The sequence below is a fragment of the Ornithorhynchus anatinus genome, chromosome 12 (assembly GCF_004115215.2).
Source record: "Ornithorhynchus anatinus isolate Pmale09 chromosome 12, mOrnAna1.pri.v4, whole genome shotgun sequence".
Taxonomy (NCBI): Eukaryota; Metazoa; Chordata; class Mammalia; order Monotremata; family Ornithorhynchidae; genus Ornithorhynchus; species Ornithorhynchus anatinus.
The window spans coordinates 27,847,048-27,869,968 of record NC_041739.1 but is presented as its reverse complement, the minus strand read 5'-3'; the positions used below and the strand labels follow the sequence as shown (position 1 = coordinate 27,869,968).

Below are 22,921 nucleotides of genomic sequence, written 5' to 3'. Positions count from 1 at the left end.
CCCACTGTTTGAATTCCCAGGTGCCCCATCACAAAGTTGATCTCTGGCTACCTCCATTTTAGAAAGCCACTCCCACCCACGCCCCCACCTCCCACCCAATCAGATGTCCAAGCTATAGTCCAACAGGAATTCTTTTCTCCATTTCTTTTGGTTAGTTGTTAGCTGGGCTGGACCAGATAACTTTGTTTGCCTTGGTCTTACTTCTGAATTCCACTTCTCATATATTTCCCGGTCCCTAGCTCACTATTCTAAGAGGCTTCATTTACACCTTTGTTTTCCCAAGCCTGATCTCCTTGTCAGTTTTCAAGTCTTAGGGCCTAGGGTCACCTTGTCTCCTTCTGTCCTATAAATGGTCCTTCAGATTTCTTGACTTTATTCAGTGCTGGTGACTTACTCCAACTGTCTGGGTTGGACATGGGAGAGCATCTCCAGATGCTTTAGTTTGTATCTACCCCAGCTTTCGGTACTTGGGGGCTCACTGCTCCCTTGACACTGCATCCATTTGAACTTGCAATCTGGTCTTTTTCTTGAGGGGTCAGAGGGAAGTGTGTACCTTATGTCACAAAATGACAATCTTTGGCAAAACTCCAAGCCCATATCTAAATACTGATGTTCAGTGTCACACATCATGTTTGGACATCATCTCATTTGTGAAGTAAATACCCAGCAGAAGATATTGGCTGACTAGTTATTTAGGCATGAGCTTAATCTCTGTCGATGTGTTTGCCTCAGCTTAGGCTGCATATTTAAACAACTTTGTAAATCTCAGATATTTGTCTTGTTCCTTTGGTGTTTTACTTACTGGGCGTATACTGGCTTTTGGAGTTTGCAAATTTTTTTTAACTGGAGAAAACAGAAGATTTCTTTTATACTGAGCACATATGAGTTCATACAATTCTCAACAAGGATTAAATTCGACCGAGAGCCGAGCCTTACGTTTCAACTAAGGACTAAGCAAATCTAAATGACACATCTTTGATTATTTGTTTCCATGTTAAGTCTTTATTGGCTAATTGGTGAATATCTAATCACTGTTCACTGCTACATGGCAATTCTCACTACTTTTCAGTTACTCCTAAATTTGGTTATCTAAAACCAGCAAAACGATAGAATTGGAACAACTTTAGTTTTTCTTAAATATCTCCTCCTTTGGCCTCCTTTTTTTGTTTTCACTCATGGATATATGCTGCAGAAGCAGGATGGTCTAGTGGAAACAATGCAGGTCTAGGAGTCATAAAATCTGGATTCTAATCCTAGTTCTGTCACTTGCCTGCTGTGTGGCCTTGGGTAAATCACTTAATTTCCCTGTACCTCAGTTTACTCATATGTAAAATGGGGATTCAATATATGTTCTCCCTTCTACTTAAACTGTGAGTCCTATATGGGACCGAAACTGTGTCCAACCTGATTACATTGTATCTAACCCAGCGCTTCGTTGTGCCTGGCACAAAGAAAGCACTTAACGAATACCACAATTATTATTAGAAACAGTTCTGGAGTTCAATATTGATTGTCCCAAGAAGGAGAAAAATGCCTATTATAATTTTATTAGCTATGGCAATTTTTTCATGAGAGTGACTCTGAGACATTGCTGACTTTTGTAGAATCTTGCAAGAGTGAATATGAGGTTTATTTTCCTAGGAAAAAAAAAAGTAAAACCAAGAAGATAAACTGCTTATTCTCCATAATGTTGGTATTTGTTAAGCGCTTACTATGTGCAGAGCACTGTTCTAAGCGCTGGGGTAGACACAAGGGAATCAGGTTGTCCCACGTGGGGCTCACAGTCTTCATCCCCATTTTACAGATGAGGTAACTGAGGCACAGAGAAGTGAAGTGACTTGCCCACAGTCACACAGCTGACGAATGGCAGAGCCGGGATTCAAACCCATGACCTCTGACTCCAAAGCCCGTGCTCTTTCCACTAAGCCACGCTGCTTCTCAATGGTTTGTGATATTTTGGGCTGGCCCTATCAATATACTACCATGTTACTCCACATCTCAATTAAAATATGCATTTCAAGACACTTTTATAGTCACCAGGCCAGAATGAGAAAGGGACTTCCGGTGCCTGTGGCAGGATTCTTTTTATTTTCCGATTCGGTCACGCTCCTTCCCAGACATAAAGGGAGGAAAGTTGCCTGTACCCACTCTCTCCTGGCCTTAGTGGCTGGGTGGCTGCTGCTAAGAAGCTGCCGAGTGCTGCTTCCAAAAGTGGCCAATGCAAGCTGCAGGGAGGTGGAGAGCAGGGCAGAGGAAGGCTCTAGATTGTAAATCTGTCCTCTAGACTGTAAACTCGTTCTGAGTGGGAATGTGTCTGTTCTATTGTACTCTCCCAAGCACTTAGTACAGTGCTTAGGACAGTGCCTGGCATATAGTAAACAAATATCACAATTATTATTCCCCCTCTCTAGACTGAGCTCACTCCTGTGGGAAGTGATTTGTCACTGTTTATTTTGAATTGTACTTTCCCAAGCGCTTAGTACAGTGCTCTGCACACAATAAGCACTTAATAAATTCGACTGAATAATAAATACAATTGAATGAATGAAAGCTCCGCACACAATAATAGGACTGTCTGAGTGGTGGAGGACTATGGGGCTGTAGAGTCAAAGTAATGGTGAGAAACAGTATGATGACTGAAAGAATCTCCTCTCCTTGCAACTCCAGACACACTTGGTTCATCTATGCTGAGATTGTAGATTTTAGTAGTTCCGCTACAAGGCAGGGGTAGGGAAGGTGGCGGGGCAGGGAGGAGAGGGTTTTTCCTTTCCCAACGATGGGCACCCAGGACAGATCACCAAGGAAAGCCTGTTCTCTTCCCCCACCACAGACTGTAAAATCATGGAGCCCCTTAGGTAAAATGTATCTGAAATTCCTTGTACGTTTGGTAGAAACATTATTTACATCCACGTATGTTTCCACATTTAGCTATTACCAGTTGTATCTATCTTCTTTTATGTCTACACTATGTGACCGTCTGTCTCCTCCATTGGATTATGAACTCTTTGGGGGCAGGGGCTATGCCTTGTGCTTTTTTCAAGATCTATTTGTGATAATTATGAATGAAACTATTTTTTGATGACCCTAAAACAGATAATCTACTGAACTGGTTAGACAATACTTCTAATAATACCCCACCTGTCTGTCCTCCACTTTTCTCCACATTCCACAACCACTCTGAGTCTAAAAATGAGGCCAAGGAACAGCATATCTGTGCAGATCTCACTTGTCAATTTCCAAGCATTGTTCACGGAATATATCTCGAGTCTTAAAGTGGGATATGTCCATTTCCTTAGCACTTGAGTGTATATTCCAAGATCATAAACTACTATGAGGCAGGGAAAGTAAAAACCCTACTCAGTTCAAAACTAATAATAGTAATAATAACTGTGGTATTTTTTAAGCACTTACTATGTGCCAGGCACTGTACTAAGATCTGGGGTAGATACAAGATAATCACATCTGACTCAATCTCTGTCCCACAAAGGACTTACTGTCTTAATCCCCATTTTATAAATGAGGTAACTGAGGCACAGAGCCATGAAGTGACTCACCCAACGTCATATAGCAGACAAGTGGTGGAACTGGAATTAGAATCCAGGTCCTTCTGATTCCTAGGATTGTGCTCTATCCCCTAGGCTAATTGCTTAAATACTAAGGATTAATAGAACATGGAACATGAATGAAAAAAATAGTATTTGTGTGTAGAATTAGAATATGAAAGTATCAGTTGCATAATCAAAAAAATATTCATTTCAGCTCTAGACTCAAAGAAGAGTTAGCTGAGAAAAAGGGGAACCAGTCTTTCTAAATACAAAAACTGAGATGAGTCCCAGGGGAGGGGAAAAAATGAAAAGGAAGGGTGAAGGAGTAAGTAACTGTAAAGAAAAGAAGCAAACATGAGTCAAACAAAACAAATTCAATCACAGTGGGTGTTGACTGAAGTTTTGCCCAAGTTTTTTTAGTTTTACCTTTCTCGATACTGATTAGTGTCAATTTATTTCTAGGCTTCTTTCTCAGAAATATAGGTAGAAGTACACGACTGCTGGAGAATGACCCAGGCACAAGTTTGGGGTTTTTTGTTTTGTTTTATTTTTGGTCATAAAGATTAATAATGAAATGGAAATCAATTGTGCACCTACCTCTGACAAACTTTGGTGAGAAAGAATTTGAGGAAATCCTGAAATTTGCATTTAAATTGGCAAAACCTGGTCTACTTATTAAATCTCCGGGCACAAGTACAATTTGTACTAAATTACAATGTAAACAAAAATCAGCAGTAGCAAACACCCGATTTCCCCTTGCTAGGAATATGAGACTAGAAGAACATAAAAAACGGCATTCTTGGCCAGACCAATGGTCCAGGTAGTCCAGTATTTATTTTTGTCACTTTTCTAACAGTTAAGCCAGAAAATGCAGATTTGGTAGAACAACAACTGTCTTACTGACATATTCTCACTCTTACCCTGCCCCCGACATGGTTCACCGCATTCCGTGCCCCAGGAGGAATACGACTGGCAGGGACCGGAGAGTGTGAGTGGCACTGCATAAGTCACCAGCCCTAAAAAGAATTCCTCTTTGCAGGTTATTGGTTCCGACCGGGAAACTCCGACAACGTCATCCTGCTGTCACCTTTATGCAGGACATTGTGAAGTGGGGTAGACTTCACAATGCCCTAAACCAGCTTGAAAATTTCACATTTCCTCCTGCCTTTAGGACATCTCAACATGGATGATCCAGGGGCCCCTTAAATGCAATTTGATAAAAACTGAACCCCTGTTCATCAACAAACCTACTCCTTACTTTCCCACCACGATTAATTAATTAATTCATTCATTCATTCAATCGTATTTATTGAGCTTTTACTGTGTGCAGAGCTCTGTACTGAGAACTTGGAAAGCACGATTCAGCAACAGATAGAGACAATCCCTACCCAACGGGCTCACTGTCACAGTTATCAATCACCACAATCCTCCTGGCGTCTTCTCTGTTGTACTGTATCCTCCCAAGGGCTTAGGACAGTGGTCTGCACATAGTAATTTCTCAATAAATGCCGTTAATAATGATAATGATCTTTGACTCCTATCTCTTTTATGCACCCTATTCAGTCTATCTCTAATCCTGCCAGTTTTTTCTCCACAGTGTTTTTGTGCCCCTTTCTACCCGCGCCTACAGACAACACCCTGGTTCAAGCCCTCATCCCCTTGCTGGATTCTTTCACTGACTTCCTTGCTGTTCTCCCTGCCTCCAAGTTTTTCAGTCAATCCTACATATAGCCTTTTGGATCATCTTCCTTAAATGTAGCACAGAACCCAGTGCTTCTGTCTTCACAGCTCTCCAATGGTTACCCATTTGTCTATCCACCTAAGGTTTTCAACCAGTGTTGTATTTTACCCGATCAATGATATTGATTGCTTACCGAGTGCAGAGGACTAAGCACTTGGGAAAATACAGGGAGCAGTCAGATATTCCCAGCCCACAACCTTCCACTTTCTTCTCTCACTCCATTCCATAATCTTCCCTTCTAACTTCTCTCACTTTCCACTCCAACCCACTGCCATTCCTCTTCTCTAACATGGAACTCCCTTTCCTCATGAATCTGCCAGACCGTATCCCTCCCCACCTGCTAAAATGCCAGTTTTCCCAATTGCCCACACTTCAAGCCATGTCAACCCAACAGCCACCTCTAGCCCATGTATGTTATGTATTTACTTATACCCATCTTGGGCACCCGGAGATATAAGGGAGGTGAGCTGTGCCTTCAGTTATTTTATCTAATTTACTCCTGGCGTATTCACCCATCGTCCTATCTGATCTCTGTCATGCCTATCACTCTCAGTATTTGTAAATACTGTTTGTCTGCCTTCACCGTTAGGTTGTACACTTCTTTTTGGCAGGAACTATATCTTGGACTCCTATGGTATTTTCTCAAGCACTTAGTAGAGTACATTGCACTCATTTGGCATTCAGTAAATGACACTGTTCCTTCCACTCTGGTCCAGCACTTCCTGGCTGCTGGAACTTTCTGAATTATTAAAAGTGTGTCAAGCTATCCTAACATATTTTTACTTTATAATATTTACATATACAAAGAATAAAAGTATCTCTCATTTATATCATATTTTAATTTGTATCTCACACATTTTCCAAAGCATTTCCACATTATCTCATTTTATTTTCCCAATAACCCTGTGAGGTAGAAGCTATCATTATCTCTTTAATAAAGGCGGAAACTGAAAAGAGAAATTAAATTGTTTGTCTGAGATCACGCAGGGAAGTCCAGGGGCAGAGTTGTACCTAGGAGCTAGGTCTCTTGACTCTTAGACCCAAGCTTTTTCTACAACCCCGCCGCCTCAAATATCAGTGTCCGGCATTACATAATTTCCATACTTTTAACAGATTCCATTAACCTTTCAGGTTGTAGTTGACCTTGAAGTGTTTTTCATGAAATGTGAAACTTCTAATCGCCTCTGTCTTTTAGAAAACAATCATCATTAAATTTCTGAAATTAACAGGCTTTATAGATTTATTATACGGCTCAAATAATTAATCAGTTTCTTCCTCGGCAGCTAATTGTTAGGTGCTTTTACTTTTTTAGTTGTTTCATTGAGGAAATGCATCTTTCCTCACTCGCCAATCTGCAAACTATAATCAGTTGACTCTGGATATCATATTGAGTTACTTCTCTTGTAATTACATTATGAAATACAGATTGTATATAATAACAAATAATCACTTCTTTGTCATGGCAAACTTCTTACAAGTTGGCTTCTGTTCTCGACTCTGTCCTCCAGCTCATGTAGTCCAACAATCCTGCCTAATATTGGAACTTTTCAAACTCAAGGTGTAATGTTCCTAGCTCAACAATATTCTGCCTCTGTCGGTAGTACCAAAGTTCACTTTTTTATGGCATTTGTTAGGCACTTACTATTTGCCAGGCACTGTACTAAATTCTGGGTGGCTACAATCCATGTCCCACATGGGGCTCATAGCATTAATCCCCATTTTACAGATGAGGTAACTGAAGCACAGAGAAGTGAAGTGACTTGCCCAAGGTCATGCAGCAGACAAGGGGTGGAGCTGGAGTTAGAACTAGGGCCTTCTGATTCCCAAGCCCGTGCTCTGTACAAATAGGACGTGCTGCTTCTCTACTCCCTGGATAAATGGTCCAGAAAAAGCCTAAAGGTCACAAGCAACAGCAGTACCAGCATTGTTTAAACAAAAAGGTGCTCTCTGAAGTCTGGAGAAAGAACACTAGAATAAACTATTTGCTTAAATGAGAATAGGGGTAGCTGGTCATTTCCAGGATGAAGCATCTTGAACAGAAAACCACCTAATTATTTTAGTCTCCTATTGACGATAGCACAGTCCACTCCATTGGAGGTTTCTCCTCCTTGAATCCTGTTACACTGGCTTAATTCTGGGCTGTCCTTCAAGACCCATGGAAATTAATGCAGCCTCACTCCTGAGTGAACATATACTGCATTAAGAAACCTTCACCTGACAGCAGGGTGCTAAATTTAGATTCCAAAAGTTCAACTTTAAAGTTAAATTTTATAAAACAAAATGGTTCTGACACTCAAGGATGCTGCAGTAATGACATCTATTTCATAAATCAGCCATGAAATGGATAAACCACTGGAAAGGAAAACTGATTGGAAAATTCTACCCAGCAGGTTAACTACCAAGAGGGTTACAGATAATGAGATCACTTAGAAAGATTTGTGTTCAAAATGGTCATTGAAAAAGTGAACTTAGTGTCAACTCTGCCATAAAGGCCTTCCTGCTTATACTCACAAAATCCACCACTCAGCCTGGAAAAAGCAAAATTCTTATCTGTGAAGCAGAAAGATATGCACATGAGCTGGTTGTCAGCACTTCTGAACATTCAACTGAGCTGAGGGCTCTGAAGTGAGCAATCACCATTCAACTAGTTAGCAGCATTTCAGGGAAAGCGAACAGATCAGAGATGGAATTATGACAGAAGTGGCCATACTTTGCATGCCCTGATAAAACAGTAATAATAATAATAATAATAATAATGGTGGTATTGGTTAAGTGCTTACTATGTGCCAAGCACTGTTCTAAGCGCTGGGGTAGATATACAAGGTGGGCTCACAGTCTTAATCCCCATTTTACAGTTGAGGTAATTGAGGCACAGAGAAGTTAAGTGACTTGCCCACGGTTTCACAGCAGACAAGTGGAGGAGTAGAGATTAGAACCCACAACCTCTGACTCCCAAGCCCATGCTCTTTCCACTGAGCCACTTAAGTAGCAGGAAGGGAGTTGTCAGCCCCGCAGTGGACCATTCCGTCAATGCAGAAATATCAACCTGTGGATCAGAAGGTTACGGACGCATCTAAGCACCAAATGGCACCTGCGATCTGCAACCGTCAAATCCAAAAGATCTAAGCAGTGGGAGTCCTAGTCCAAGTTTTCTAGACTTTAACACTATGTCATCAATCCAGGAGAGTTAAGAGCTGAGGACTATCTGGCAGTGATCAAGACCATGAATGCCCATCCAAGGTTCCAGTGGGAAACTCGGTGGCATGAAGTGTGGCGTCCCTGTCCTCCCGCTGGCTTCTGCCATTCGGTAGCATGTCACTGGCAGGGAGGGTGTTGGGACCACTGAATGTTTCTGGGAATTTTACCCAAAGTCAAGGGCATTTGTGGGGACCAACCGGGTGGTGATGGTCAAGGTGAGGAGGCATGGATATGACCTGGATATGGGGGACTCCAAGCTGTAGAAAGCCCCTTGTTTTGCCTGGCCCAGGCAGGCACTGGGAACAACAAAAACTGACTCTGCAATTCCTGAAGGTGCTACCACCTAAGTGAGGACTGGAAATGTAGCTCTACAGAAGGCTGAGGTGGTGGTTTTTGGAAATGGGTTGCAGATCCCTGATAAAGGCTCCATTGTTTCACCAGGACCCAGGAGGGAAGCCTGTGGTCAGTCTGAGAACAAAAGGCAGATGAAAATAAAAAGCTCAAAACATTCCCTGAAAAAAGTCCAAACTTGGTGCTTACTGGTGTTATCACCCACTGAGAATGAGACCTAGTGACCTTCGAAGTTCCTATATTACCCGAAACTCAGATAGAAAGCTTCGGCTCCTTATGCCAGTGTTTGAAAGTGGCTTCCATGCTGGGAACAGAAAGTAGATAAGGAACAGCTGTGTATTCTAATTAGCTTTACCTTATTCACCTCCACATCTTGCTGCTTCTGTTTCTCCTTAGGAACTATTTTTATTTTATAATGTCTGTACACACTTCTTTGGGTCCATAAAATAACAACAAAAAAGATGGCAGGTGATAAAATGATCTCTCTCTCTCTCTCTCTCTCTCTCTATATATATATATATATATATAAAATAAATGTATATCTTAAAAACATTCACCCTCAGAACCCAGGGCCCTCTCATGGTAAATTAAGAACTCAGGGAGGCACTCTATTAACCCTTCATTTAATGGATTACCATCCAGTCATTCAATAGGTGTCACCCTGCACGCATTTTTGGGTAGGGGCTGTCTCTGTTGCCGAACTGTACTTTCCAAGCGCTTAGTACAGTGCTCTGCACACAGTAAGCGCTCAATAAATACGATTGAATAAATGAAATGAATGAATGGAAATGGGTTTAAAACCCCAAGGTTGGTGAAGAGCGTTCTCTTTTCCTGACACCAGTCCTGAAAAAATAAACTAATTCTGAGTTTATAACTAAAGATTTGCAGAATTTCTTCATAATTGGATGAGGAAATTTTAAAACAAAAAAGCTTACAAAAATAAGACTTAGAAGCACTTGATTCTTTACAACATATTTTCTATTTCACTAGAATTTCAATTCTTCATTTAGAAACAAATTAAAAGGGACAGTCTCTTTCAATGCCCAAAGACCTTGGAGACTTTTGGAATGATTTTCTTACCCTGGTACAGTGTTCTGTACCTGGTGGGTGCTCGATAAGCGCAGTATTATTCACTAACCCACACTTTTAATTTTTGATCTAAGTTTATTGCGTAAAATAAGTGTAACGTCTAAAGATTTAAAGGAGCATAACTAACGTAAAGGAAAAATAAACTTTAAAGATATCATTTGCAGGGGGAAGAAGATTTCTAAATCTGTTTTTACAGTGTTCCTTCCACCTAATACACACAAATTTAATATTCCTTGACAGTAAACTCAACGCATTCTCAAACCTATTCCTTCGGTGCATGCCAATAAAATCCAAACCTTGAGGTGCTTCAGTGGAGTTATAAGGGAGACACCTAAATTCAGGGGCTGAATGGGTCCTGCAATTCAACCCTTTGTCAACTCGGTTCCAGGACAACCGACTCCCTCGAAAAATTCAGTCTTCATCCATCGGCTTCATATACAAGCCTGAAGACTACTCTCATTTTCCAGAATGTGCTTGTGAGGGTGGGTTGGATGAAGAGGGAGCGAAAGAGAAGAAGGGAGTGGGGAGAGAGAGGGAGGAGACCTAACTTGGGTGGTAAAAAGGGATGAAAGGGGGGAAGCAATGGAAACAGTCCTGGGGTTCAGGGTTTGGGGCAGGATCCAGGGAGATTTGTAGTCTTAAAGAGGCTTCTAGGGGGAGAGACAAGTGAAGAAGCAGTAGAGTCACCCTACTCTTGCAGGGTGGTGATGGAAAAAGTGGTGTCTCAGAGCCTCTCCACCACCTGGGCTCCAATGAGGCAGTTGGAAGACATTCATTCCTTCCTTCAGTCGCATTTATTGAAGGCTTATTGGGTGCAGAACACTGTACTAACCGCTCGGAAAGTACAATTCGGCAACAGATACAGTCCCTAACAACAGACTCAGTCTAGAAGAGGGAGACAGGCAACAATCGTATTTATTGAGTGCTTACTGTGTGCAGAGCATTCATTCAATCATCTTTATTGAGAGCTTACTGTGTGCAGAGCACTGTACTAAGCGCTTGAAAAGCACAGTTCGGCAACAGAGACCATCCCTACCCAACAACAGGTTCACAGTCTAGAAGGGGAAGACAATCTTATTTACTGAGCGCTTAGTGTGTGCAGGGCACTGAAGCAGTGTGACTAAGTGGAAAGAGCACGGGTTTGGGAGCCAGGTGTCATGGGTTCTAATCCCGACCCTGCCACTTATCAGCTGTGTGACTTTGGGCAACTCACTTCACTTCTCTGTGCCTCAGTTACCTCATCTGTAAAATGGGGATGAAGTCTGTGAGCCCTATGTGGGACAACCCGATGACCTCGTATGGACCCCAGCGCTTAGAACAGTGCTTGGCACATAGTAAGCGCTTAACAAATACCAGAATTATTATTATTCTTACTAAGCGCTTGGGAAAGTACAATTCGGCAATAAAGTGAGAAAATCCCTGCTCCCAACGGGCTCATTCAACTCAGTCGTATTTATTAAGCGCTTACATTCAACTCAATCGTATTTACTGAGCGCTTAGTGTGGGCAGAGCCCCGTCCTAAGCGCTTAAGGCTCACGGTCGAGAAGACGCGAAAAGGAGTAACGGTTTTAACCGTCTAAAAATAGGGAGAGAAAAAGGAAAAGGGCGAGGGCAACCCCCACCCCGGGGCGAGTCCGGGGAGAGGGGGCGCGGGGGCAACGGGAGGGGAAACAGAGTCAAGGAAGGGCAACAGGTGGGAGGGAAAGGAGTGAAGGGAAAAGAGGGAAGGGAAAGGACGGGAGGGAAAAGAGGGAAGGGAAAGGAGGGAAGGGGAAAGAGGGAAGAGAAAGGAGGGAAGAGAAAGGAGGGACGGGAAAGGAGGGAAGGGAAAGGACGGGAGGGAAAAGAGGGAAGGGAAAAGAGGGAAGGGAAAGGACGGGAGGGAAAGGAGGGAAGGGAAAGGAGGGAAGGGAAAAGAGGGAAGAGAAAAGAGGGAAGGGAAAGAAGGGAATAGGAAAGGAGGGAAGGGAAAGGAGAGGAGGAAAAGGAGGGAAGGGGGTCCCGTTCCCTCTGCCCCTCCTCTTACCTCTCCCGTTGGTCCGGTGGGTGGTGAACCAGGAAAAGGAGAAGAGCGCGCAGAGCCCCAGCGCGGCGATGACATTTGCGCTCCTGAACCTCATGGCATGGCCCCGGGACCCCTCCGCCCGGGGCTGCCCACCGTGCGCACCGGAGAGGGGCTGAGCGGCCCGGGGGTCCGGGGGTCCGGGGGTCCGGGGGTCCGGGGAGGGGCGCGGCCGCCGCGACGGGCTCCGGGACGGTCACTGCGGCCCCACGCCCTCCCACCTGTGCCCCGCACCGCCCCGACCCGCCGCCTCCCCCGCCACTGCGGCCGGGGAACGGGGGCGGGAGCGGGGGCGGAGGAGGACCTGCAGCCGGGGGGCGGGGCTGGGACAGGGGGAGGAGCCGGGGGAGGAGCTAGAGCAGGGGGAGGAGCTAGAGCAGGGAGGGAGGAGGGGGAGGGATTAGAGCAGGGGGAGGAGGGGGAGGAGCTAGAGCCGGGGGGAGGAGGGGAGGAGCTAGAGCAGGGAGGGAGGAGGGGGAGGAGCTAGAGTAGGGAGGGAGGAGGGGGAAGAGTTAGAGCAGGGGGAGGAGGGGGAGGAGCTAGAGCAGGGGGGGAGGGGGAGGAGCTAGAGCAGGGAGGGAGGAGGGGGAGGAGTTAGAGCAGGGAGGGAGGAGGGGGAAGAGTTAGAGCAGGGGGAGGAGGGGGAGGAGCTAGAGCAGGGGGAGGGGCTACAGCATGGGAGGAGGGGGAGGAGCTAGAGCAGGGAGGGAGGAGGGGGAGGGATTAGAGCAGGGGGAGGAGGGGGAGGAGCTAGAGCCGGGGGGAGGAGGGGGAGCTAAAGCAGGGGGGAGGAGGGGAGGAGCTAGAGCAGGGAGGGAGGAGGGGGAGGAGCTAGAGTAGGGAGGGAGGAGGGGGAAGAGTTAGAGCAGGGGGAGGAGGGGGAGGAGCTAGAGCAGGGGGGGAGGGAGAGGAGCTAGAGCAGGGAGGGAGGAGGGGGAGGAGTTAGAGCAGGGAGGGAGGAGGGGGAGGAGCTAGAGCAGGGAGGGAGGAGGGGGAAGAGTTAGAGCAGGGGGAGGAGGGGGAGGAGCTAGAGCAGGGGGGGGAGGGGGAGGAGCTAGAGCAGGGAGGGAGGAGGGGGAGGAGTTAGAGCAGGGAGGGAGGAGGGGGAGGAGTTAGAGCAGGGAGGGAGGAGGGGGAGGAGCTAGAGCAGGGAGGGAGGAGGGGGAAGAGTTAGAGCAGGGGGAGGAGCTACAGCATGGGGAGGAGGGGGAGGAGCTAGAGCAGGGAGGGAGGAGGGGGAGGAGTTAGAGCAGGGAGGGAGGAGGGGGAGGAGCTAGAGCAGGGAGGGAGGAGAGGGAAGAGTTAGAGCAGGGGGAGGAGCTAGAGCATGGGGAGGAGGGGGAGGAGCTAGAGCAGGGAGGGAGGAGGGGGAGGAGTTAGAGCAGGGGGAGGAGAGGCGGAGCTAGAGCAGGGGGAGGAGCTACAGCAGGGGGGGAGGAGCTAGAGCGGGGGGCGGGGACCAAGCGGTGTGGGGTGGCTGGAGGGGGCGGAGCTAGACCGCGAGGGGGCGGGGTCAATGTCGTGGGCGGGGCCAGAACCTGGGGGTGAGCCAATGGAGAGGCGGGGGCGGAGCTGGAAACGTGGGGGCGGAGCCAAGGGCGGAGCGCGCACCTCCCTCTTGCAACCTTCAGCTAGCAGCCAGGCCGGTACATTCATTAATAATAATAATGTTGGTATTTGTTAAGCGCTTACTATGTGCCGAGCACTGTTCTAAGCGCTGGGGGAGACACAGGGGAATCAGGTTGTCCCACGTGGGGCTCACAGTCTTCATCCCCATTTGACAGATGAGGTCACTGAGGCCCAGAGAAGTGAAGTGACTTGCCCACAGTCACACCGCTGACAAGCGGCAGAGCTGGCATTCGAACTCATGACCTCTGACTCCAAAGCCCATGCTCTTTCCACTGAGCTACGCTGCTTCTCTATTCATTCATTCATCCATCCATCCATCCATCCATCCATGATGATGATGATGTTGGTATTTGTTAAGCGCTTACTATGTGCCGAGCACTGTTCTAAGCGCTGGGGTAGACACAGGGGAATCAGGTTGTCCCACGCGGGGCTCCCAGTCTTCATCCCCATTTTACAGATGAGGGAACTGAGGCACCGAGAAGTTAAGTGACTTGCCCAAAGTCACACGCTGACAAGTGGCCCAGCCGGGATTCGAACCCATGACCTCTGACTCCAAAGCCCGTGCTCTTCCATCCATCCATCCATTCGTATTTATTATTAATAATAATAATAATGGCATTTGTTAAGCGCTTACTCTGTGCCAGGCACTGTTCTGAGGGCTACAAGGTCATCATGGAAGGATACGTCATGGGATACAAAATGCAGAATTGATAGATCAGTTAAATAAAATAATCAGGGATAGTAGCATGGCCTAGTGGAGAGAACATGGCATTCGTTAAGCGCTTACTCTGTGCCAAGCACTGTTCTGAGGGATACAAGGTCATCATGGATGGATATGTCATGGGATACAAAATGCAGAATTGATAAATCAGTTAAATAAAATAATCAGGGACAGTAGCATGGCCTAGTGGAGAGAAAATGGGACCTGGGAGTCAGAGGACCTGGTTTTCATCCCGGCTCTCATAACTGCCTGTTTTATGCTAAATCACTTAATTTCTCTGTTCCGTAGTTTCCTTATCTTTGAAATGGGGATTAACTGCTTGTTCCACCTCCTACTTAGTCTGTGAGCCCAGGTGAGAGGTATGGCCTGGAGCAGAACATTCCCCCGATTAGACTGTCAGCCCGTCAATGGGCAGGGATTGTCTCTATCTGTTGCCGAATTGTACATTCCAAGCGCTTAGTACAGTGCTCTGCACATAGTAAGCGCTCAATAAATACTATTGAATGAATGAATTGAACGAATCAGGTTGTCCCACGTGGGCTCACAGTCTCCACCCCCGTTTTACAGATGAGGGTCACCGAGGCCCAGAGAAGTCAAGTGACTTGCTCAAGGTCACACAGCCACCAAGGGGCGGCGTCGGGATTAGAACCCAAGACCTCTGACTCCCAAGCCCGGCCTCTTTCCACTGAGCCATGCTGCTGGGTGAGGAGCCAAAAAATAATACTAATAATGTTGGTATTTGATAAGCGCTTACTGTGTGCAGAGCACTGTTCTAAGTGCTGGGGGAGATACAGGGTAATCAGGTTGTCCCACGTGAGGCTCACAGTCTTAATCCCCATTTTACAGATGAGGTCACTGAGGCACAGAGAAGTTAAGTGACTTGCCCACAGTCACACAACTGACAAGTGGCGGAGCGGGATTCGAACCCATGACCTATGACTCCCAAACCTGGGTTCTTTCCACTGAGCTATGCTGCTTCTCTATTTATTGAGCGCTTCCTGTGTGCAGAGCATTGCACTAAGCGCTTGGAATGCACACTACGGCAGTAAAGAGAGACAATCCCTGTCCACAACGGGCTCACAGTCTAGGGGTTGGGGGGTGACAGACAGCAATGCAAATAAAAGGGCATCAATCCCCGGCACCGGGCGACGAGTGTCGCTTTTCCAGCGTATCGTTTTTCCAGCGCATGATTTTGGGATTTGCATTCCTCACCCCCCCCAAAAAAAAATCTGGACTCACTTTTAAGGGAGAGGAAAAAATTAGCCCTAGCCCGGGATCTAAAAGAAATTAGGTGAACACTAAGGAAACCAGGCAGCCAGAAAACATTTGGATTGTTCATATTTTCTGCCTGTCAGATTTCTTTAGGGTTCATTTAATTTCTTTTCGAGCCTGAGCGTATTTAGTCGTTATACTGGGAATCTGTGCGGTGTATTTGTACTTTCTTTGAAGAAATGGGGATCAGAAGGTGAGGAGGTCGAACAATCAATTAACAGTATTTATCGAGCTCTGACTGTGTGCAGAATAATACAGTTGGTGGACACAAGCGCTGGTGAGGCCAGCACCAATTTTTTGCAGGCCGGATAGAATATTTGCAGACCTAATTAATGATATTTGGAACCATGTGAGAGGCTGATGCTGTAGTAAATATTCAGAATGTTTGGAGACCTCTTCCCCATCTTCACCCTCAGTTTTGTTCCAGGTGTACCCCAGGTTAACAATGCCCTGCCCCTCGTTTATACATCCTGCCCTTTGTCCTCTTCTCCTACTTAGTCCGTGGGTCCCATTTGGAACAGGGACGGAGTCCAACCTGATTAACTTCTTTCTACTCTAGTGCTTAGAACAGTGTTTAACACCTCATAAGCACTTACCTCTCCCCGCACTACAGCACTTCTGTATCTATAGTACAGTGCTCTGCACACAGTAAGTACTCAATAAATACGATCGAATGAATGAATGAACAAATACCATTAACAACATCAACAACAACAATAATTTACCCCACATATATAAGGCCCGTCCCCACATTACAATCAATCAATCCATCAGTTATATTTATTAAGCACTTACTGTGTGCAGGACACTGTTCTAAGTGCTTGGGAGAGTATAAGACAAAATAACAAACACAATCTCTGCCCACAACGATTTTGTGGTTTAGAGGGGTGACAGTGCCTCCATGAACATCAATTCCCTCACCGCCTTGTCTCCTCTTCACCCTTCCCTCTCTGCTCACTCCATTCTCAGCCACTTTCTTGTCCCTTTTTCTGCCTCAATCAGTCACTTGTATTTATTGAGTGCTTACTATATGCAGAGCACTCTACTAAGCATTTGGGAGAGTGCAGCGGAGTTGCAGACATGTTCCCTGCCCTCAGTGAGCTTAGCGTCTAGGCGGGGAGACCAATACTAATGTAAATAAATAATTTATAATATAGAACTGGAAGGCATGTACATAAATACTGTGGCGTTGAGGGTGGGGTGAATAGCGAATGCTCAAAGGTCACAGATCCAAGTGCACAGGTGATGCAGAAGGGAGAAGGAGCAGGGGAGAAGAGGGTTTAATCGGGGGAGTCCTCTTGAAGGAGATGTGATTTTAATCATGCCTCGGAGGTGGGGAGAGTGGTGGTCTGGCGTATGTGGAGGGGGAGGGAATTCCAGTTTAGGGGGAGGATGTGGGAAAGGAGTTGTCGGCAAAATAGATGAGATTGGGGCACAGTGAGTAAACTGGCATTAGAGGAGTGAAATTTGTGGGCTGGACTACAGTAGATCATTGAGGTGAGTTAGGATGAGGTGAGCCGATTAAATGCTTTAAAGCTGACGGTAAGGAGTTTCTGTTTGATCCAGAGGAAGTTGGGCAGCATTTGGAGGTTCTCGAGGAGCGGGGAGACTCGGACTGAGCTTTTTTTAGAAAAATGATCGGTGCCGCAGAGTGAAGTATGGACCGGAGTGAGGAGATACAGAAGCCAGGGAAGTCAGCGAGGAGACAGATCCAGTAGTCAAGGCAGGATAGGATCATTAAACTCCTGAACTCAACCTCCTCCAATTCCCTTGCGCTTGGTCGGGTATTCTTTTCTCGTTTAAAACAAACCATCATGATGGCAATGGGTACTCTTGCAAGCCGAGTGTAACTTACTGTTCTGAATCGAGTGCGTCCTATCCCTTTCCCTCTTGCAGCCCCGCCTTCCGACCCAAAGCCAGGGGGATGGGGACAGAGATGAACCAGAGTGAGACGGGGTCAAGGTCCCTTCCGAGCCACCGGTGTGGCTACAGGAAGGAAGGAAGTGGTGACAGGGTTTACAGTGGCAGCAGCAGCAGCTATTTTCTCGGATTTGCTTTAAAAGAGAAGACAGTGGAATATGGATGAAGGCTGAGTTCAAGGTGCAGGGAGGGGGCTAGCCGAAGAACTGCTGAGAAGCAGGGGAGGCATTTGTAGTGTCATTTTTACTTACCCAGAGGATCGTCATGTCGCGGCTGGATCTGGAATGGAAACTAAATGACCCCGTTACCAATAGGATCGTATTTTCAGGGACTTTAACCGGTTGTATCTTGGGATCTGTCTGTATTTGAGAATGTTCTCTGTGGCTATTACTACCACTGGTAAGCAGAGCTGGGGTGGAGAGTATGTACAAACATAAAAACGTAGGAAATACCTCCAGAGTTAAACCGATGGTCCACCCAGTCCTATTTTCCATCTCTGACAATGTCACCAAGGACTGTTTGCAGGGCGAATGTGGAGGCTGTCCCTGACCATCCTTACGGTTCAGGATATATCTTCCACTAATTTTTTTTTCTACTCACTCATTACGGATCTCTTAGTAATAATAATTGCGATATTTGTACCGTGCCAAGTACAGTGATAAACACAATATAATCAGGTCAGGCACAATCCCTGCCTCACATCAGCGCTTAGTACAGTGCCGGGCATATAGTAAGTGCTTAAAAAATGCCATAAGTATTGTTATTATGGGTTCACGGTCTAATTGGGAGAGAGTGCGGATATTTAATCCCCATCGTAAAGACGAGGAAACCGAGGCACGGAGATGTTAAATGATTTGCCTGGGACTCCCTCCCCCTTCATATCAGACATATTGCTCGCTGCTCTTCCCATCTTTAAAGCACTTCTGAAATCACATCACCTCCAAGCGTCCTTCCCCAGTTAATAAGCCCGCCAATGGGCAGGGATTGTCTCTATCTGTTGCCAAATTGTACATTCCAAGCACTTAGTACAGTGCTCTGCACTTAGTAAGCGCTCAATAGATACAATGGAATGAATGAATTTCTAATATCTCCTAACCTTGTATTCCCCCCTACTGCCACTTCAGAACGTTCATGCCACTTTAGTGCCTGGATATTCACTGCCCACCTCCACATCACAGAATTTATGTGCATAACTTTGTACTTTATTACTCCCTCATTGTATTTGTTATTGTATTTATTTGTTTATTGTATTATATTTAATTGCATTTAATCTTATTGCATTTATTGCTCCCTCTTATTTAATGTCTGTCTTCACAACTACATTGTAAGTCCTTTCGGGACAGGAATCATATCTACCAATTCTATTGTACTCTCCCAAACACTTAATACAGGGCTATGCACGGAGTAGACCCTCACTCAATAAATACTTTGGATCGATTGACTTGGGAGTGGCGGAGGATAGGTGTTCCCAGATTGAGGGGTGGGTGGGGCATCTGGGGAAGGGGATGGTAGTGGACTTCAAGTGAGGAGAGGTGCCGCTGCCTCCAAAAGGACAGGATCGGTGACATCTGCACCCCACCGCTGCGTGAAAAGTGGGCCTCTAAACTCAAATTACCTGGCTTTTCACCCTAAGCACACAGCAAAGAAAGAACAGATGCACGTGGCTCCCAAGCCATAGTTTGGCCACCCCTGGCTTATTCCATCTGAAGAAATTTAAATCTGCCTTGATTGTAGACCTTCACCTGCACTGGCACAAAGATTTGATCGTAGGTTCCTTTCTCTTTCTCCCCAGCAAAACAACAACAAAAATCTCAAATAATCAATTATTGAGCGCTTACCGTGTGCATAGCACTGCATTTAGTATTTGGGAAAGAAGAGTGCAATAGAGGTAGGCACCATCCCTGCCCACAAGGTACTTACAGTCTGTAGGGGAAGGCAGACATTAAAATAACTTTAGATAGGGGAAATAGAGACTAAGAAATAGCTAACTAAATTGACTCCCTGCAGCACAACATCAGTCTAACAGGAGAATGAATCCCATTTCCCCAAAGTCTAATCTCAATTTTGTTTCTGCCGTTCATTGCAGGATATTAAAGCTGAGGCGACATGATTACCATAGGTGAAATGCCCTTCTGCCCTCCCTCCCCTTAACGGTGAATGCAGTCCATCCTCTTGCTTCGGGGCTCTTGCTGTAATCACCACCTTGATTTCATCTCGTGACATTTTATTTGAAGATGTGCCGCTGATGAAGTGTTCTGATTCAGAGGCAGCCACTCCAACGGTACGGTGTACATATTAAAGATCGTCCTTGGTCGGGCTGTTTATCGTATGTGTTCTCTAAAGCTCCTGCTTAGCCTCTTCAGCCTCTCAGAGCTCTTGAGAAGTTGCAGTCTTTTCTTGATCACAGCGCGTTACGCTGGTCTGTGACGATTACTTTGGTCTCTTAGCTATCAGCTTTGATACGGCATTGACAATCGTTCCTCGCTCTTGCTTACTTAAAACTTTTGCTCTGTCACCCTTTTCTTCAGTCCCCCCATTTCAGATGACTATCTAGCAACTCTTGGTGTGTCCTGATTTCATCAGTCCTCTTCCCTCGTTCACAGCCGTACCGAGGTGAGTGGGGCATCGATGCTAGTAAAACTAACTTTGTTCCAGGGCTTCTTTGTTCGTGCCCCTCTCTTCCCACCTGGGGTTAGATATAGGCCAAAAGTGACTCTTTTCAAGGAATAGAACTGCTCAGGAGTCAGGTGAGGTGTTTATGGTGGGTTTCACACCTCTGAAAACTTTTCGTCTGGCCTGAAGCGTGACTTCATGTTGCCCCCATACTCTGGCTGCCTCTTAAAGGACATTGTGGCCTTTGATTTTATTTTCAACTTTCTTCCCTGCCATCATATCTTTGGGCAGTTTACACTTAGTCTCCCCCTCTTCAGAGCCTTTTTGAAGGCATGTCTCTTCTAAGAAGCCATCCCTGACTAAGCTCCCCCTTTCCTCTTCTCTTACTCCCTTCTGCATTGCCCTGTGTGCTCCCTTTGTTCTCCCCCTCTCCCAGCCCCACAGCACTTATGTATATATCTGTAGTTTATTTTTTAAAATTTATTTATAATAATGTCTATCTCACCCCCTCTAGACTGTAAGCTCAGTGTGGGCAGGGAATGTGTTCAATGTATTGTATTGTACTCTCCCAAGCACTTAATGCTGTGCTCTTCACATAGTAAGTGCTCAATAAATACGAATGAATGAATGAATGAATGAATGAACCTAGGAAACAAAATTCAGTGGCAGCATTCAATTCCATCTTGCCAATGTAGATCTTTGTTTGAGTATCGGGTTTCCCGGGGAAAGGCTAGTACAATACTTCAGTTTCCATCAAACATCGTCAGTCCACTGTGTCAGATTGGCTCTGGAAAGTAGTTCTCGCTCATTCATGTATCTTCTTGGGCATGAGCATTTTTAGGGCATGGTCATCCACATTTATAAAGCTGACCTACAGGTTTGAAGATGGCAACACTGACTGGGATTTTATTAGTTGGTTGAGGCTAACAGACAATCCCTTCTGCATCATTTGCTTTAGTAAAGATTGCTGTTCGCTCTATTATTGTACTTTTTACTGCCAGCACCTAGTCATATTTTCTTTCTTTCCTCACCCCAGTGCCGACCTGTCTCCTGTGGCTGTCTACAGCATGGTCTAGTGGATAGACCATGGGCCTGGGAGTCAGAAGGACCTGGGTTCTAATCCTGACTCTGTCACAAGTCTGTTGTGAGACCTTGGGCAAGTCATTTCACTCTCTGTACCTCAGTTACCTCATCTGTAAAATGGGGATTAAGAGTGGGAGCCCCATGTGGGAACGGGATTGTGTCCAACCCAATTTGCTTCTGTCTACTCCATCACTTAGAACAGTGCCTGGTTTGCCATAAGCACTTAACAAATACCACAATTATTATCTTTATTATTATTTACTCTATAGTAGTCATAGTAGTAAGAGTGTTTATTAAGCATTTGCTGCATGCAGAGACTGTTCTAAATTCCCAGAGAGAATACCCAGGTGGGAATTAAACATGGGCCCTGTCCCACGGGGGGCTCGCAAGCAAAGCCCAACAAAGTTGTGAAAAAAAGTGTTTCTTCTTTTCACATTCTCTATAGTCACTTAACTTCTCTGGGTCTCAGTTACCTCATCCGTAAAATGGAGATTAAGACTGTGATCCCCACATGGGACGGGGACTTTGTCCACCCCAAATAGCTTGTATCCACCCTGGTACTAGTACTGTACCTGGTGCATAGTAAGCACTTAATAATTATTCTTATTGCTTTTGTTATTACCACATAGCAATTACTATGTGTCAAGTACTGTTCTAAGCTCTAGGACAGATACAAGTTAACTACATCAGGCACTATCCCTGTCCCACATGGGGCTCACAGTCTAAATAGGAAGGAGAACAGTCATTACCAATTTATAACTACAGATCACATAATTGTGCGAGCCCCTGCACATTTTCATTTACAAATTAAGCCTGGGTTAGTTCCTTGGCTGTAAAAGGGAGATTGGCAAAGCAAACTGGGAGAATATAGAGAAGGCCAAGAAAGGACCAGAGCTTTTCCCAGAAAGAATCCACAAAACCAAAAACTGAAAGAGGCCCAGGACTCAAGAAGAGGAAGATAAACCCAGAAGAAATGGAAGGTCTTCATTTTTATGGCTTCTTCCTCCGCTGATCTCTTTATTACACACAGGATCGGTAAAGAGAAACAATCTAGATCGTGCAGACTAAGACAGACAAATGTTTCCTTGACAGCATTTTTTTCATTCTGAAGCACCTGGGTACTATACTTCCCTGTAGAGTTGGGAATAAGGAAAGCAGCAGGGTCCAGTGGAATTAGGGGCCTGGGAGTTAGAAGGACCTGGGTTCTTATTCTGGCTCTGCCAACTGTCTGCTGTGAGACCTTGGGCAAGTCACTTAACTTTTCTGTGCCTCAGTTAACTCATCTGTAAAATGGGAATTAAATCTTCCTCCTACTGTATACTGTGACCACCCTTAATTCAGAGCCATTTTATCTTGTGGTTAAAATGGCCATGTGTCCAGGCCATTTCCCTATCCAAAAAAAGGCCACAGGAGGCCCGTTGTGTTTGGCTCATCAGCTAACAAAGAGTCACCTTTTTATGCCACTGATCTGTCTAAAATTATTGAATTAATATTTCCTGAGCACCTACTATATAGAGAGCATTCTACTAAAAGCTTGGGAGGGTATGTTAGAGGTTCATCTAGTAGCAAGAGCAAAGGACATGGAGAGAGGAGACCCCAGTTCTAATCCTGGCTCTAGTCATCCCAGTTCCACCACTTGCCTGCTGTGTAACTTAACCTCTCTGTGTCTCACTTTTCTCAACTGCAAAAGTGGAATA

The 22,921-nt window shown here is 45.6% G+C and overlaps 1 protein-coding gene across 2 annotated transcripts in view; it reads right to left on the bottom strand.

The window, feature by feature from the left end:
* The window catches only part of MGAT4D (MGAT4 family member D), a 77,623-nt gene extending 65,506 nt beyond the window's left edge, over positions 1-12,117 (bottom strand). The window contains exon 1 of one of the 2 annotated variants that reach the window (XM_029076695.2): positions 11,951-12,117. In XM_029076695.2, coding sequence (XP_028932528.1) covers positions 11,951-12,025 — 75 coding nt within the window. In that variant the 5' untranslated portion in view covers positions 12,026-12,117. Of the gene's footprint in view, positions 1-4,465; positions 4,565-11,950 lie in introns of those variants that run through there. The other variant, XM_029076694.2, reaches the window with a different exon arrangement.
* Positions 12,118-22,921: the final 10,804 nt, after the last annotated feature.